This window comes from Eublepharis macularius, chromosome 8 (assembly GCF_028583425.1).
Source record: "Eublepharis macularius isolate TG4126 chromosome 8, MPM_Emac_v1.0, whole genome shotgun sequence".
Taxonomy (NCBI): domain Eukaryota; kingdom Metazoa; phylum Chordata; class Lepidosauria; order Squamata; family Eublepharidae; genus Eublepharis; species Eublepharis macularius.
Genome location: NC_072797.1, coordinates 79,907,650 through 79,922,703, shown reverse-complemented (window position 1 = coordinate 79,922,703; position 15,054 = coordinate 79,907,650). Strand labels below are relative to the sequence as shown.

At 39.7% G+C, this 15,054-nt stretch overlaps 1 protein-coding gene across 2 annotated transcripts in view; it reads right to left on the bottom strand.

Moving 5' to 3' along the window:
* Window positions 1-4,847: 4,847 nt before the first annotated feature.
* The window catches only part of GRAMD2B (GRAM domain containing 2B), a 41,813-nt gene continuing 31,606 nt past the window's right edge, over window positions 4,848-15,054 (bottom strand). For both annotated transcript variants that reach the window (XM_054987549.1, XM_054987550.1), the window contains 4 exons: window positions 14,718-14,805; window positions 13,766-13,870; window positions 11,992-12,085; window positions 4,848-6,833 (listed from right to left, as the gene is read on the bottom strand). In XM_054987549.1, coding sequence (XP_054843524.1) covers window positions 6,792-6,833; window positions 11,992-12,085; window positions 13,766-13,870; window positions 14,718-14,805 — 329 coding nt within the window. In that variant the 3' untranslated portion in view covers window positions 4,848-6,791. The remainder of the gene's footprint in view (window positions 6,834-11,991; window positions 12,086-13,765; window positions 13,871-14,717; window positions 14,806-15,054) is intronic.

The following is a 15,054-nucleotide window of genomic DNA, read 5'->3' as shown; positions in this document are numbered from 1 at the left end:
TGTATCCAATTCTAACCTCACAACAAGGTTCAAAGGTACCTTAAGGTAAAAGACAGTGGGGTTTTCCACACAGTTTTTTCTGTCAGTTCTGGCCCCATAGTGCTTCAGTTTATCCCCTGATTTCCACACACATTTTTTTGCCTTTAGCTTTTGCTTTAGGTTTTTTGTCCCCCCACATTTTTCCCTGGTTCTTTTGAGACCACTTTTACCCCAATCTTTTTATGGAAGCCAATGTGAGTCTATTTTTTCCTTGTGTATATTGTTTCTTTTGGTTTTGTTTGTCCCACTATTTCCACCCATTTCCAGCCCACTTTTTGATGATTGGATGTTCATCATTATCAAAACACTTCCACCTTCCTTTTTATTGTCATTTTTATAGCATTATATCGATCTACCATTGTAAAAATACATACAGTGCATTTTCTGAATTTCTAGCTTTCATTAAAAAAAAGAGTTAGTCCCTCCCTAGCCCCTTCCATGGCGGAGATATGCCTTTTTCCTTATATCTCTGCAAGGGAGGGGACTAGAGACTTTTTTTTTTAATGAAAGCTCGGAATTCAGAAAATTTGCTGCATGTATTTGTTACAAGGGTATGTCGAAATAACGCTGTGAAAATGTCAATTTTTAAATCATTGCAAAAGGCCTGAGGGCCAAGGGATTGGAGCTATTTATGGCATCAGAAAAAGCATTGTGGTTTGAAAAGCACATAGCCACTGCTCATCAGGGCTCTGTCCCAATAGAAGTCAGTTTGCCTTGCCAGAACCAGGCTATGCCTTCTAGCTCTGTGTCAGCCTAGGCAGTGTTCTCCAGTTTAGATCACCGAGTGTGTGGTGGCATGGGGAACTTTGTATGGGTGGTGGAGCTGCTCCCTTTTTTGGTTTCTCCATGTGTTCATTTTCAATCTTTTTTTTTTTGAAATCCAGCCCTTACATAACATTATAAGCATCTGAGAAAAAAAATTAAAAAATGTATGTGAACATGCTGTTATGTCACTGATGATGCCACCAATGATGACCGCAGCCTGTTTTGGGAATCCTGATTATTTAAGGCACATGCAGAACAAAATAAACCAACCCAACTGTAAAATGAAAAGGGAAGGCCGATGTATGGAAAAACTGTTCCCAAACCAATTCCAGTGCTTGGGGTTTGACTGCTAAGAAAATGAGGAATAAATTGGATGTGCAGAAAAGCCTAGTAACTTACAACATTGGAGCTAAAGGAAGTTTCCAAAATGAAGTCACCTTCTTACTGGGGGTTACTATGTTTTCTCATGTATGCTACATAATAATTTCATATGAGTATAAATTGCTTGATAAACAGAATTAAGAGAAGTTTTGTTTTATAAGAAGCTGCTTCACATTGTAAAGCAGAGATTTGAATTTAGGTCTCCTAAATCCAAATTCTACATACTGGCCTTTGCTGACTCCGATATTAAAATCAAGCTGGCAATTGATATGGAAAACTGTTGTCACATGGATTTCAGTGCTTAGCAATACAAAATATGCAATAACACTGCCTCTAATTTTGTTATTGTCACATACCTAACTACTTTAACTTCAATGCCAAACTTGGCATTGGCATTTGAGTTCCACTGGTAAGATATGAGTTATGTAATATGTATGTCTGGGGTAACAAAGGTGAATCTAGTTGTCCACAAATATAGTGAAAAAGGAATAAATAGCCTATGAGTTGGTATCAGGCAGCCACGAGACAGAAGAGCAGTGTTACGACAAGAGTTGTAACCTAAATGCCATCTTCATCTGCGTGTTTTAGGAAGGATTTACTTCTTTATATTGGTGTAACTTGAATCAAGCTAACCCAACATATCTACTTTGATTGTCAAAGTCATTCAACTTGGATGGAGCTATCTGCTGACTTTTCTACCTCAGCTGAAAGATGGCCCACAGTTAGGCTTACCAGCTTGCTCGTGGCAGACAATCTTCTGTCCTTATTACTCCAACCCCTGCTGTTGCTCAGTGGAACAATGGGAGCAAAAAAGCAGAATAGCATTCCCTTAATTTCTATGGTTTTACCATAGAGATGGAGGATTCCACAGTGTTTCAGTTCAGAGTTTGTTGTGTATAGCCATAGACCATCACAAAATTACAAAGCCCCCATTAGATAAGATAAAAGTTAGGTAAAATACAACTATATACAATACAGATTTACCAGAACATGGGGAAAATTCCATTAAAACAGACATTGATTAAAACCATCAATCGACAAGTTAACTACAAGTTCAGGTAACACCCTCTTTCTTTGATGCTGTGACATCATTTCTGAGTACTCATCTGGAAGTGTTGGGACAGTATTACACGTCATCATTCCTCCAGTTTCTGCCTCTCAAATGCTCTTGACTCACCAATGTTTTCACCTGGCAAAACTACCCCTAGTGAACTCAGTGCAGACAAACCCTCCTCATAAAATTGAAACTTCGTTCAGAATCACGCAATGCCATGTTTTAAGTAGACTGGGTTAATCTTAGCTTATTCCCAGTACTGCTGCCCCCAAATATAGACCAAAAGCATGAAACCAGCGTATGATGGGGGCAAGCCAGGATTTGAGTGAACTACATTCTGATTCCTGGTTTCACAAGCTAGTCATGGTTGTAAATGCCATCAAGTCATAGCTGACTTATAATGACTCCTGCTTGGATTTTCAAGGCAAGAGACTAACAGAGGTGGGTTGCCATTGCTTTCCTCTGCATAACAACTCTCGTCTTCTTTGGAAGTCTTCCTTCCAATTATTAACCAAGGCTAACTTTGCTTAGCTTCTATCTGATAAGATCAGACTTGCCTGGGCTATCCAGGTCAGGGTTAACAAGATAATCATAGTTATAATAGTCACAGTTTCACACTATCTGAACCAAGTTATTCTCTTATCTACAGCTACAGAATTTGATATATATAAAATTGTATATGAGAACCAGACCTCAGAAGGCAGGCTCTGCTTATTCTCTTGAGTCGCTTTGGTTTATTTTACTTCTTTGAAGTTGGCACGCAGTCCTGTTTTGCTACAGTGATACTGCTCAAGTCAGCTTATCCTTACAGAGCTTAAGGGTTTCCTACTCAAGATTATGTCCTACTCTAACATCACTTACATGAAAGGAATTTATATTAACGTGTGACAGCTGTAATTGCCCAGTGCCCATACTTTTTGCCTATGTGAAAATTTCTCCAAAAATGTTATTGTGTGAATTATTTCCACACTCCTCATCAAGGAGTTAAACAGGCATAAAAGCAATCTGATAAATTCTTAAATTTGATGATAATTAAATTTAAGAATGATAATAATAATTTAGGATACCAAACCACTGGTCACTAGTAGCAGTGGCAGCGGCAGCAGCAAAACCCCATAAAAGGACATTGTGAAACTGGACAGATACAGGGCTTTCCCACACAAGTTATTTTAGTCAGTTCTAGCCACATACATCTTTGATTTATCCCCTGATTTCCACACATCTTCTTTTACTTTTAGTTTTCACTATGGGTTGTGTGTGTGTGTGTTTTCCTCTGTTCTTTTGAGGCCACTCGAATGGGAATGAGAGGTAAGCGAGCGAGCGAGGGAACAGTCTAACATGACTTTTATCTCAATTTTTTAAAAAGCCAATTCTGTGTTGCCTTTGTTCCTTGTGCGAAATGTTTCTTTTGGTTTTGTTTGTCCTGCCCACTCTCACCCACCTCCAACTCACTTTCTGATGATTGGTTGTTTGTCATTGCCAAACCAGTCCTCTCTCCCTCCACCTTCATTCCTCCTTCTAGTTTCGCTTTCTATCTTTTTTATTATCAATTTCATAAAATTATAATGATCTAACACTGTAGTAATAGATGCAGCGGATGCTCTGAATCCTTGGCTTTCATTTTTAAAAAGTTAAGTCTCTAGCCCCTTCCGTTGCAGAGATATAAGGGGAAAGGCTTATCTCTGCAACGGAAGGTGCTAGAGCCTGTTTTAAAAAATGAAAGCTGGAGACCTGCTACATTTATTATTCCAATATTAGATCATTATAATGATATGAAATTGACATTTTTAAAAAAAAATTGCAAAAGTCCTGTTGGGGGCTTAAGCATGCACTAAAAATAAAAAAGGGGAGGGGTTCTGTGAAGCCATCAACAATGCCACTGATGATGCAGCACCCCTGCTTGAAAATTGTGACTATTTATGGTATGTAAAGAAAAAAAATAAATTGATTCCACAACTGTTAAAATGCAGAGGGAGGGCAGACCTGCAGAAAACTGTACCCAAACTGATTCCAGTGCTTTTGATTGACTGCTAAGAAAATCAGGAATAAGTTTACCATGCAGAAAAGCTCACAGTCATGTGTTGAAATACAGTGATGGCTTTCTAATAATTCCGCCCCCTCCCCGCCATTTACTGTTACTTAAATCAGCTTTTTGTATAAATTTTGCTTTGTTCAATGTCTTACACACCTATGAGATTGAACAGAGTAATGCTTGAGAGGCAGTGTCCAGTTCTTAGCATTACACAACATTCTTACATAACTTGTGATTGATTCTGTTTGTGCTTACCTTTCTTGGATTTTTGCCATATAGAGCAGAGGGCACGGACAACTCCCAACCTTCCAAATTGTTCAAAAGTGACAAAAGGACATAATGGAAAATACTATGGATAGAAGTATAGATGTAGACTTGCATCAGACCGATTCTCCATAGAAGCATCTAAAAAATTGGGTTACAGCAATGTTTTGTGACATGCACAGTCCACTTTATTTACATATAAAAAGATGGTCTACTGCCGCTTTCACAATTCCATTTAATTTACTGTTATTATAATATAGTCCAGAATTCACTTCCTAATCAGATACACTTAAAAGCATACAAACACACAGCACTTTTTGAAGTCATTTATTTTAAAAACAAGTAAGTAACATTTCATAGAAATGATAAGATATACATTAACATGTAAACAGAACACTGTCGAATGTCAGAACTAAGGAATTTTAAATAATTTCTTGTCAAGATGAGGCAACATATCTGGCAAACAAGAATTAGATCACCAGGGTGTTCATTGATAAGGCACTGTGGGGAAAAAAGAGATTGGATCTTACACTCGCCTGAAAGGAGCCTTTCACAGTTGTGTGTGTCATTTCCCTCACCTTGGTAAAAGGTGCTGCTCAGGGTCAGCATGTAGAATGTGGCATCAGGGAGCTGCAGTCGGAAGGGAGAAATCTGAAGGCCATTCCTCCTATACCTCTTATGAGTCATGGAGCTCATGCTAAGAGTAGGGGGGGAGTGATTTCTGTTCATTTCTTCTTCTAGTTCCAGTCCCACATGCTACATGTGGCAGAATTTCTGAGGGTCCCCACTCCTCAGGAGTGGCTTTTTGGGAAGCTCAGGGACCTGCAGTGGGGAAGGAGGTAGCAAAACTCACTTCCACAAACTTGTTCCATTCAAAGAAGTATATGATCCAACCCTCAAGGTAGTATATGATCCATCTCCTATATATCAGGAGGTAACTTGTTGATATACTTTTGGAAAAAAAATAGTTTTTTCACAAAACATCATTAGATTTCTGGTTCCTGCTACATTATTTGTTTAGAATCTGAAACACCTCACAGTAGAGTGAACAGAAATTATACAATTAATCTTGATGAAAAACTGACATAAGTTGCAAATCCCAAACCAAATACGACATGTGCCTAAATTTACATAAACTGGGACTAAACTGGGACTAAACTGGTTAAAAACACAAGCATTTCAGTTTGAACCCATGAAACTGCATTATGGGCCATTCATCCATCATGGTCAGTACTGTCTGGCAGAAGATCTCCAGGCTCTCTGGTTGAGGTTTTCACATCACCTACCGCCTAGTGCTTTGAACTGGGAAATGATGGGGACTAAACCTGAGACCTTCTACATGCACATCAGATGCTCTATCAGTGAATCACAGCCCCTCCCTAGCTTTAAGTATCTTGTGAATTAGTCTGCCTTTGGGAAATCCACAGACCCTTCATGGTAAAGGGTTTTCAACTCCAAGCTGCTTTCTATAGAAATCAGTTTAATTCCAAAATTTGTGGAGATAATATTTTAATACTCTACTCTTTAGAATTCTGAAAATATTAAAGTGTATTAGTCCATCTTCTGGATAACTTTTCAAAGCAAAGGAGGTAATTAGGCACCAGGCAAAATGATACCTAATTTCACAATGTCTTTTGTGGCATGGAGATTTTTAGGAAAAACTTCCAATTTTTATTCCTCAGCAGCAATTTAGTGTGCAGAATTGGTCCACTTGGCTTCTAAGCATGGATTTTCAAGAACATTATCCAAGGGACACAGAGAACATTCAGTATTTTGCCAAATGAAGCCCAGAGGGACCAGCTGACGTTGTCTTGGACACGTGTCCAAACTTCTACATCTGAGAAGGAAAGGAAGTAAAGCAAACAGATGTGTGCCATCAAAAGATAAGCTTCTGAAAGACACCCAGCTTTCAGCAAGTTATACATCAAGATACTGTTCATAGCCACACCATTTTAAGACTGAAAATCACACACTCTAAGTAAACGCAATTACAGTAGATTTAGCAATATAGCAAAGTTCAGTCTTCTCAGTTATTCACACACCATTATAGATAATAGAAAGGCTTCCTCTGAATAGACACATTTTATTGCACAGATACAAACTCTCATTGCTGAGTACAAGAGCTGCAAACAATAAAACTCTGGCTTTGGATTCAGCAGCTGGACACCCACTCTGGCCTGCAGAGCTTCATGTCACATTTGGAATTGCTTATTGAAAGCACAATGAGGTATGAAGTAGCCCCAAGGGACTGGTGAGTCATCCACTGTCTTCAAGAAGCCTCTGTAAATTGCTCTGTATCTTTAATAAGGAAAAAAAAATGAAGGGATTTGGAAAACATAAATTACTACCACAGTACAAGTGCTTCTACAATACTCGAACAGCCGAGTTCCACATTTTATCTGAGCTAGAGTACTTCAGCGGGACAGAGCCTGGTTAAATCGTTTTTAAGAGGTTGCGGATTAAATTGCACAAAGCTGTATTCAGCATAAGCTCCATGTACCTGTTAATTCCATTGCAACCATATATATATATATATATATAAAAGAAGTATTTCTCTTGCACTGAGAAACACTCTGTATGAACTTGCCAAATCATTCATATGATCAGGGCTTTTTTTCTGGGGGTACACAGGGGTACGCATACCCCTAAACATTTTGTGAATCTAACGGGAGAAAGTAAAAATTTTAAAATGTTGGAATTCCTGCTAAACCAACTCCAAACGTATTATGGATATTTATGTGATTTGTTAAGCTTTATGTAGCATATGTTGACAACAAAGATGTTTAGTTATATTTAAACTCACTAGGAGCGCTGTTCATCTTACAAAAAATGGAACGTCTTTGAGCATCGAACACGCCACCGAGATCGCTAGCATAATTGGTGATCGTTAGGGTGCAAACAAATACAAGTCTTCTCTAAGCCACTTGGAGCTCTGGTAGTTGGAATCTAGCATGGTGATTGGTCAGTCTTGTTGTTACCCCCAATGGAGGCGACCAATTTGTATATTTGTATACATTTTGCACAGAGAGTGCAAAGAGTTTGTCTATACAGAAACTCTTTGGTTGTGGCACTATAGAGGGGCTTGGTTGGCAATACCCCTAATTCTCATCACTGACAGTCTTCTGACGTCATTTTCTTTCACGGTGTTTCCTGAGTCTCAGATGGAAGCGAGTGTTTAATCTGTGAAGTAGTGTGGTGTTTCACTGATGAAAGTTTGGCCTATAACCTCATTGAGTGTCAGTATTTCAATATGAGTAGGCAAATTACTAACTATTTTACATCATCAGCAAAGAAGTGTAAAGCGAATGATGACTCTATAAAAACAAAAGATGCGACAATGGTGTTGTGTGATACAGCATCTGCTGTAGACCACATGGAGAGTGGGCACACGGCCCCGTCTTCTGTTGACCACGTGAAGAGTGAGCATGTTCTTGGTAATTTTGTGCATTGACTGCATTTATTTTTTCCGATTTGAAATATAAAATGGTGATTTTCTTGAGTCAAACTGAGAGTACCCTTAAACATATTTTTAGAAAAAAAGCACTGCATATGATTACAGGACCAATTCTCCCAGTTTGCGTATTTAGTGCTGAAATCTGTGCAGCACCAATGTAAGAGGCTAGTAGAAAGGGATTTTTTTTTTAAATTTCCCCCTTCTCTCAGAACCCTCTAAACTGCTTTATTATGCATTCCATTGTTACTTATTATGACATGTTATGTGTTTATTAATTTTGATGTATGTATTTATTAACAGATTTTAGTATTAACTTCTTGTATGACTGCAAATTAATGATTGTATATAGTTTAATAGTTTATTGTTATAAAAATTTTAATTAAAAAAAAAAGAAGCCATCTGTCAGACACTGTCCCTCTGTTACCATTTTTCTGGCTTTCCTCAACAGGGATTGATTCTGCACACGTTGGATAATGCACTTTCGATGCACTTTATCGATCGTTTGAGGTGGATTTTTTTTCCGCACACAAAAAAATCTGTTCCAAATGATCTATAAAGAGGATTAGAAGTGCATTATCCACGTGTGTGGAATCAGCGATGGTCTCCCACATTGTGTGGTGTTTCAACCTTAGGGTTCCCTCAATATCACTTAGGTGGTTGATGGAGAAAGATGAAAAATCCACTTCTGTCCTTATGCTGGCACTCCAGAAAATTTAACCCCCATTTTCTCCATGAATATGTGCCATAGAATTGGTTGGGATAGCTTGTATATAAGAAGAAGAATGTGTGAACCAACCCTAACAGCAAGCTTATTGGAAAGTGCCAGAGATAAACTGGCTTATTTTGCCTGCCTTTTCACCAAGGTCTTAAAGCCTCTCTATCAGATGGACCTTGCCTAAGATATTACTAGGGAACACACAACAGAAGAGAAGCCAGACTTATCTATAGCTACAGAAGACTGAAAAACACTATACAAAGAGCAAATACAATGCAGAAAATAACCGGTTGGTATCATAAGTTCTAAATTTCAGTGATGAGTGCCATAATACTAAAACTGCATACATGGTTTGCATCGTGAGATATTAAGCAATTCCAGCAATTAGAGCTGGACATGCAGAGAAAAGGTCCTATGGCTACTTCAGCCGCACATCAAACTGTGTGTGGATCCTAAACAACCCACATTTGTGGGATGAGAAAGGACAAAGATAACACTGGAGTAGAGATGGGCACAAAATGAACCATGGAACAAAATTCCGTATGGAATGGCTGGTTCATTTGCACTGAAACACACATTCTGTGAGAATGTGTGTTTATGGAACAAATGAATTTTTCCAGCCGTTCCGTGGCTAGGTTCAGAGTTTCACAGACTCCATGCCAGTTTCAGCCCATCGGCTGAACCCAGCACAGGGTCTGTGAAACTGACAGCCTCTTTCTCCTGCTGCCCAGGCTGTCAGTTTGTTAGTTTCACAGACCCAGTGCTAGAACAGTGTGGGGTCTGTGAAATGGACAGCCTGGGCAGCAGGAGAAACGGGCTGTCAGTTTCACAGACCCCGCGCTGGAACTGGCATGGGGGCTGTGACACTGACAGCCTCTTTTCCTGCTGCCTGGGCTGTCAGTGTCACAGACTCTGCGCCAGTTCAAGCACAGGGTCTGTGAAACTGACAACCCATTTCTCCAGCTGCCTCAGCTGTCCGTTTTACAGACCCACAGCACGGGGTCTGTGAAACGGACAGCCTGGGCAGAAGGAGAAATGGGCTGTCACTTTCACAGTTCCTGCACTGGAACTGGTGCGGGGTCTGTGAAACGGACAGCCCGTTTCTCCTGCTGCCCGGGCTGTCCGTTTTACAGACCCACAGCACATGGTCTGTGAAATGGACAGCCCATTTCTCCTGCTGCCCGGGTTGTCCATTTCACAGACCTCGCTGTGGGTCTGTAAAATGGATAGCCCAGGCAGCAGGAGTAATGGGCTGTCCGTTTCACAGACCATGTGCTGGAACTGGTTCCAGCGCAGGGTCTGTAAAATGGATAGCCTGGGCAGCAGGTTCCAGCGTAGGGTCTGTAAAACAGACAGCCCGGGCTGCAGAAGAAATGGGCTATCTGTTTCACAGACCCCGTGCTGGAACTGGTTCCAGCGCAGGGTCTGGACCCCATGCTGGAACTGGTTCCAGTGCAGGGTCTGTAAAATGGACAGCCCGGGCAGCAAGGAAAGAGGCTGTCAGTTTCACAGACCCTGCGCTGGGTTCAGCCCATTGGCTGAAACCGGCACAGGGTCTGTGAAACTGATAGCCCCATTCTCCTGCTGCCCAGGCAGTAGAATAAAGGGGCTGTCTGTTTCAAACACCCCGTACCAGCTTCAGCAGCTGGTGCAGGGAGGTTGAAATGCCACAGAACAATGAACCACGAACTGGGAAAAGGTTGGCAGTTCATGGTTCAAGGTTCCATGGAATGCTACGAGCCACAAATCACATGGTTCGTTTTTTCCCCCATTCCATACCCATCTCTACACTGGAGAGAAAGTAAGTACAGCCGAGAAACCAGTTTGTCCATAACAATTGTGAAAACACACCCAACAATTTTGACAACCCAGGTGATGTACTCTTCTCATTGGGTATAGGTAACCCCTTCTATTTCTCAGAATACATTAACATAAATGAGCTCTGGGATAAGTTACTAGTTTGCTTAGCCTTCCTCTGCCTTTTAAAAGTGAAATTATGAGGACTAACTTCATCATAAACTAGTTCAGTACTGCAGGATGAAGAGGAAAATAGTTAATATGTATATTTCATCTTTCTCCTTGCTAAATGCAAGCGTGGACTACATCTGAAGCAGACTGCTTTATTAAAACACATGAAACAAAAACAAACTCTAAAAGCATGTGGAAAAACAAAAAAGTAATATAGATACATATTCAAATAACCTGCATGTCAGCACTTTGTTTCTGTTCTATGAGGCATTATAATTGAGCTAGACAGTCAGAATGTGGGGAAGGGACTAAAAACCATTTTACATATGGGTTGGAAGTAAGGCAGATGTGTATGAGGGGCAGCCTCTCAGTTGCAATTACTGTTTTTCATTGAAGATATCAATTTAGCCTAGTGGACACAAGCTCCCTGCTTAGTTTTAGCCTTCATTCAATTCCTCTGGTAGGGGTTAGCAATACATTTATTTCTGCAGTTAGCAAATGAACCAGAACAGATGCCTTCTGCAGAGAGCAGGCAACTAGACAAACCGTGCTTTTAATAACAAACAGTGGTAGGCAAGCCCTGTTTGCTGGAATTCCAAGACTGTTTGGGAAAAAGAGTGCACGATTAAGAGGATTCCTCCCTGGCCACCAATGAAGCTCTGTCATCTCAAACATTAACACCTGGATCACACTTGGAAAAGGCTCAACATGGTGTCTCTCAACTGTTTCCAAAGACTCTCTCTCATAGGAGGGAACTGTAGCAGGTAAACTGATCCCTTCACGTTTCCCCACAATCTCACTAGTTAAAAAGTGGGAAGCTGGGATCTATTGGCTTGGCTCATATGCTATGATTCTCCATGTGTAGTCATTCATGGGGATAATCTATGCAATCTACATGGGGATGTTCAGTAATAAATGTCTTGGTGCTAAGTATGTGTAAGCATTTTTCAAAAATAATTTATCAGGGAGCTTTTACAGTCGAGGCTACATTTTAGGAAACACTAACATGGCTACTATTTGGTACATTGTGCATAAAGATGCTTCAACAGGGGTCTGCAGTTTGTTGTTGAATGCTGCCTTATATGAAATTAGGCTGCTGGTTCCTTCAGCTCAGCCTTATCTACTTTACCTAGCAGTGATGACTCTCCAAGGCACAGCTGAGAAAGGTCCTTCCCCCCCAAAGCCAAGCTCCTGTAAACTAGAGATGCCAAGGATTGAACCTAGGATCTTCTGCAGGCAAAGAACATCCAGCTACTTTGGGGGATTTTTGTTTTTAGCTTATTTTTTTTAAAATAGAGAATTACTGAACTATAACACACCTTTTCCAGTTTGATAAGATTAGCCATTAGTTCCTCACAGAGACCAGCCACATTAAGATGCAGATGAGATTCTAAGTCTTCTTGCATTGGATGTCTGAAATGAAGGGTGTGGAAAAAGAAAGAGAGAAAGCGAACAATTGGAATATGAACAAACAGATCACTGAAGATGAGCTGAACTGATAAGCAACCAGAATTAACAAAATTATTTCAGTGTTACTTTCCTGTTACAACAGATTAATTTACTTAAGAACAGAGACAGCAAGATGAAAGAAAAAGAGATTCTGGGACAACCAAGTCAAATACCACTCATCTTTTTGTTCAAGTCTTAGGGTATGTTGAAAGCAAAGATGGTTTTGGCTCTGCAGTTCAGGATGCCTTAATTTATTTCTCCCATATATTTACACAGGGGAAAGATGGAGACTTGACCTATATAAATTTGGGAGTATGAGAGATTCTACTGGACATATGCACAATAGGGATCCCATGAAAATGCTGTTTATAAGAACTAGTATCTGCATGTACTGGTATTATTGCCTTGATTTCTGTGATCATGGCAGCCTGAAAAGAGGTGTAATTTGGGGGTGGAGCCTGGAGAGAGCAGGCTTTGGGGAGGAGAGTGCTGTCAGTGGTATATAATGCAACAGAGTACCCTCTAAAGCAGCCATTTTCTCCAGTGGAACCAATCGTTATAATATGGAAATCAGTTGTATTCTCAGAGATCTCAAGGCCCCATCTGGAGGCTGCCACATAACTGGGCTTAGCTTTTAATTAAAATTGCTCTGTGTTCTGCATATGATTTCTGTATGAGCTTTAAACTGAAACTGCATATGTGTAGTCAAATAAAAATGGACTCTGCACAATGTCATTTTTTCTAAGTAATTTTTTGTTCTGGTTCTATTCTGTGACATGCTGAAATTTACAGCACAGTCCTAAAGAGTTACACTCTTCTACCCCACTGACTTCAATAGAAGGGTATAATTCTGTTTAGGATCACACTACTTTCCCAATCAGTTTTAACTCCAGGCCAAGAAAAAATGAACTTGTTTTTGAGTATCAGGCTTTCATTACAACTTACAAGCATACAAACAGGGCTATCAAAAATGGTGGCAACTCTAGGGCAACATTTGAACAACTTAATAAATCAGAGTTCATAGTTCAATTAAACTCTGGGGTAGTGTGACATCTGAATGCAGGCTGACCAACAAATGGATTATTCATGGGTACTAAATTGGGCTTCTAAACCCTGGTTTGTATTGCTATAGGATGCAATGTGTGGACTGGATTTTTGACATCTGAGATAACAAAGATTGGTCCTTAACCTGTACTGTGTCCAAATCTACCTGGTTGGCAGGAGAGATAACAGTGGCTCAATGACAGAAAATAAATTTGGGATCAGCTTCACATATTTTTGCCTTCTGAGTTTCAAAGCTCTCAATCATGACAACTGAATGCTTTCAAATAAAATCTGACATGAGCTACTTTACACAGCAAGTTTTTTAAACAAGTCATGGGAGCAAGTGAACAGCTTTTGAGCTAGTTCCCATATAGTATTCCTATTCTTCAAACTGCAGTATGAATTTTGCCTCTCTATAGATTGCCAAATGGGAAACTTCATTAATGAGTACTTTAAAGTGATAATTTGATGAAGAGGCACAGCACAACTCTAGGGAAGGTGACCTTGATAACTCTGAAATAGCATATGGAAACTTAATCCAGCAGGATGAATATTAAAGTAGAAAAAGAATATTCATTTAAAGGAAAAAAGTATTCTTACTCATTAATATTCGAATCCACAAAGGGTGCCATGGAACCAAGTTGCTCCTCCAGAATGTGGATTTTATATCTCATGTAGAATGTTGAAAAAATTAGTATACAGACACTGTAAGAGAAGAGTGGGAAGGAAAAAGGATACATATGACCATCAGGAAAAATAAGGAGAAATTTGTGGATATTGGAAACATATTAAAGAAATAAAAGCCATGCTTTTGTTAATCTAGCTATCTAAAATAATTAAGGATTTAACTATTCAAATCCTCACCCAACAAAGCAAATATGTTTCAGTTTAAGACAGAAAAGCTCAGGGTTAGAAAGGTGAACTATAAATAATGTAAATAAATAAATAAAACTATGTGAAAGACAGAAGATATTTTTGACATGTGGGCTTCAGTGAAAATGATACAAAGACCTACACGATATACAAACAAGGAAAACAAATCTCTGTGAGCCTTTGAACCTATGAACTCAGAGTTTCACCCTGTAGAAGATGCCTTTGAATGGTTGATCTCCTCGCTGCTTGGACTCCAGGCACAATCACGGAATTTACTCTCTGATGTTCTACTCCTGCAACTCAAACCTAGCTGTGCTGATTCATGTTACCTATGTTTGTAATGCTACTGGCTGCTCCAATTTGAAAAACATCTGTATCAGTCTTCCTTCAGTTAGCCTCCAGGAGTCTGGCAAAATGCTTTTGGAAACTACATAAGCCTATTATCCACACTACATAACCATTAAGAAAAGTCAAGTTTTTTTCCTTTTGTCATTTTGCACAATGGATTTTTTCCCTGTGCATCATATTCAGAAATTTACAGGTATGCAATAAATAAGGAGCAGGATTTTCTGAACTACAGGAAACCCAGCTCCCAGAATACATCTAGGATTTATACTAGCACAGTCTTTAGCTAAAGTGCCCTTAGGCATGTAGTTGGGGTGGAATGGTTCATACTTACAGAATTGCATATAGAACAAGTATGTGGTTCACAGATAAAAATTTCTGATAATTCATTCTGTAGAAGAATCCAAGGAGTCCAGGAGAAACTATAAATGAACAAAGTACTTATGTCCAGCAATCTAGACCACTGAAATCTGAAAATCAAATAACTAAACACACAATGGTAGACTACTGAGACATTGGGTTGGTTTCCACAGAGGATTTTTACTGATGGAAGGGAGGTGGGATTTTCACCAGTCCCCTTTCTCACAGTAGACCTCCAATTCACCCCTCGTGCTGTTCTTGGAGTACCCATGTCCCCCAGGAGAGGAGGGATGAGGAAATCATACTCTGCT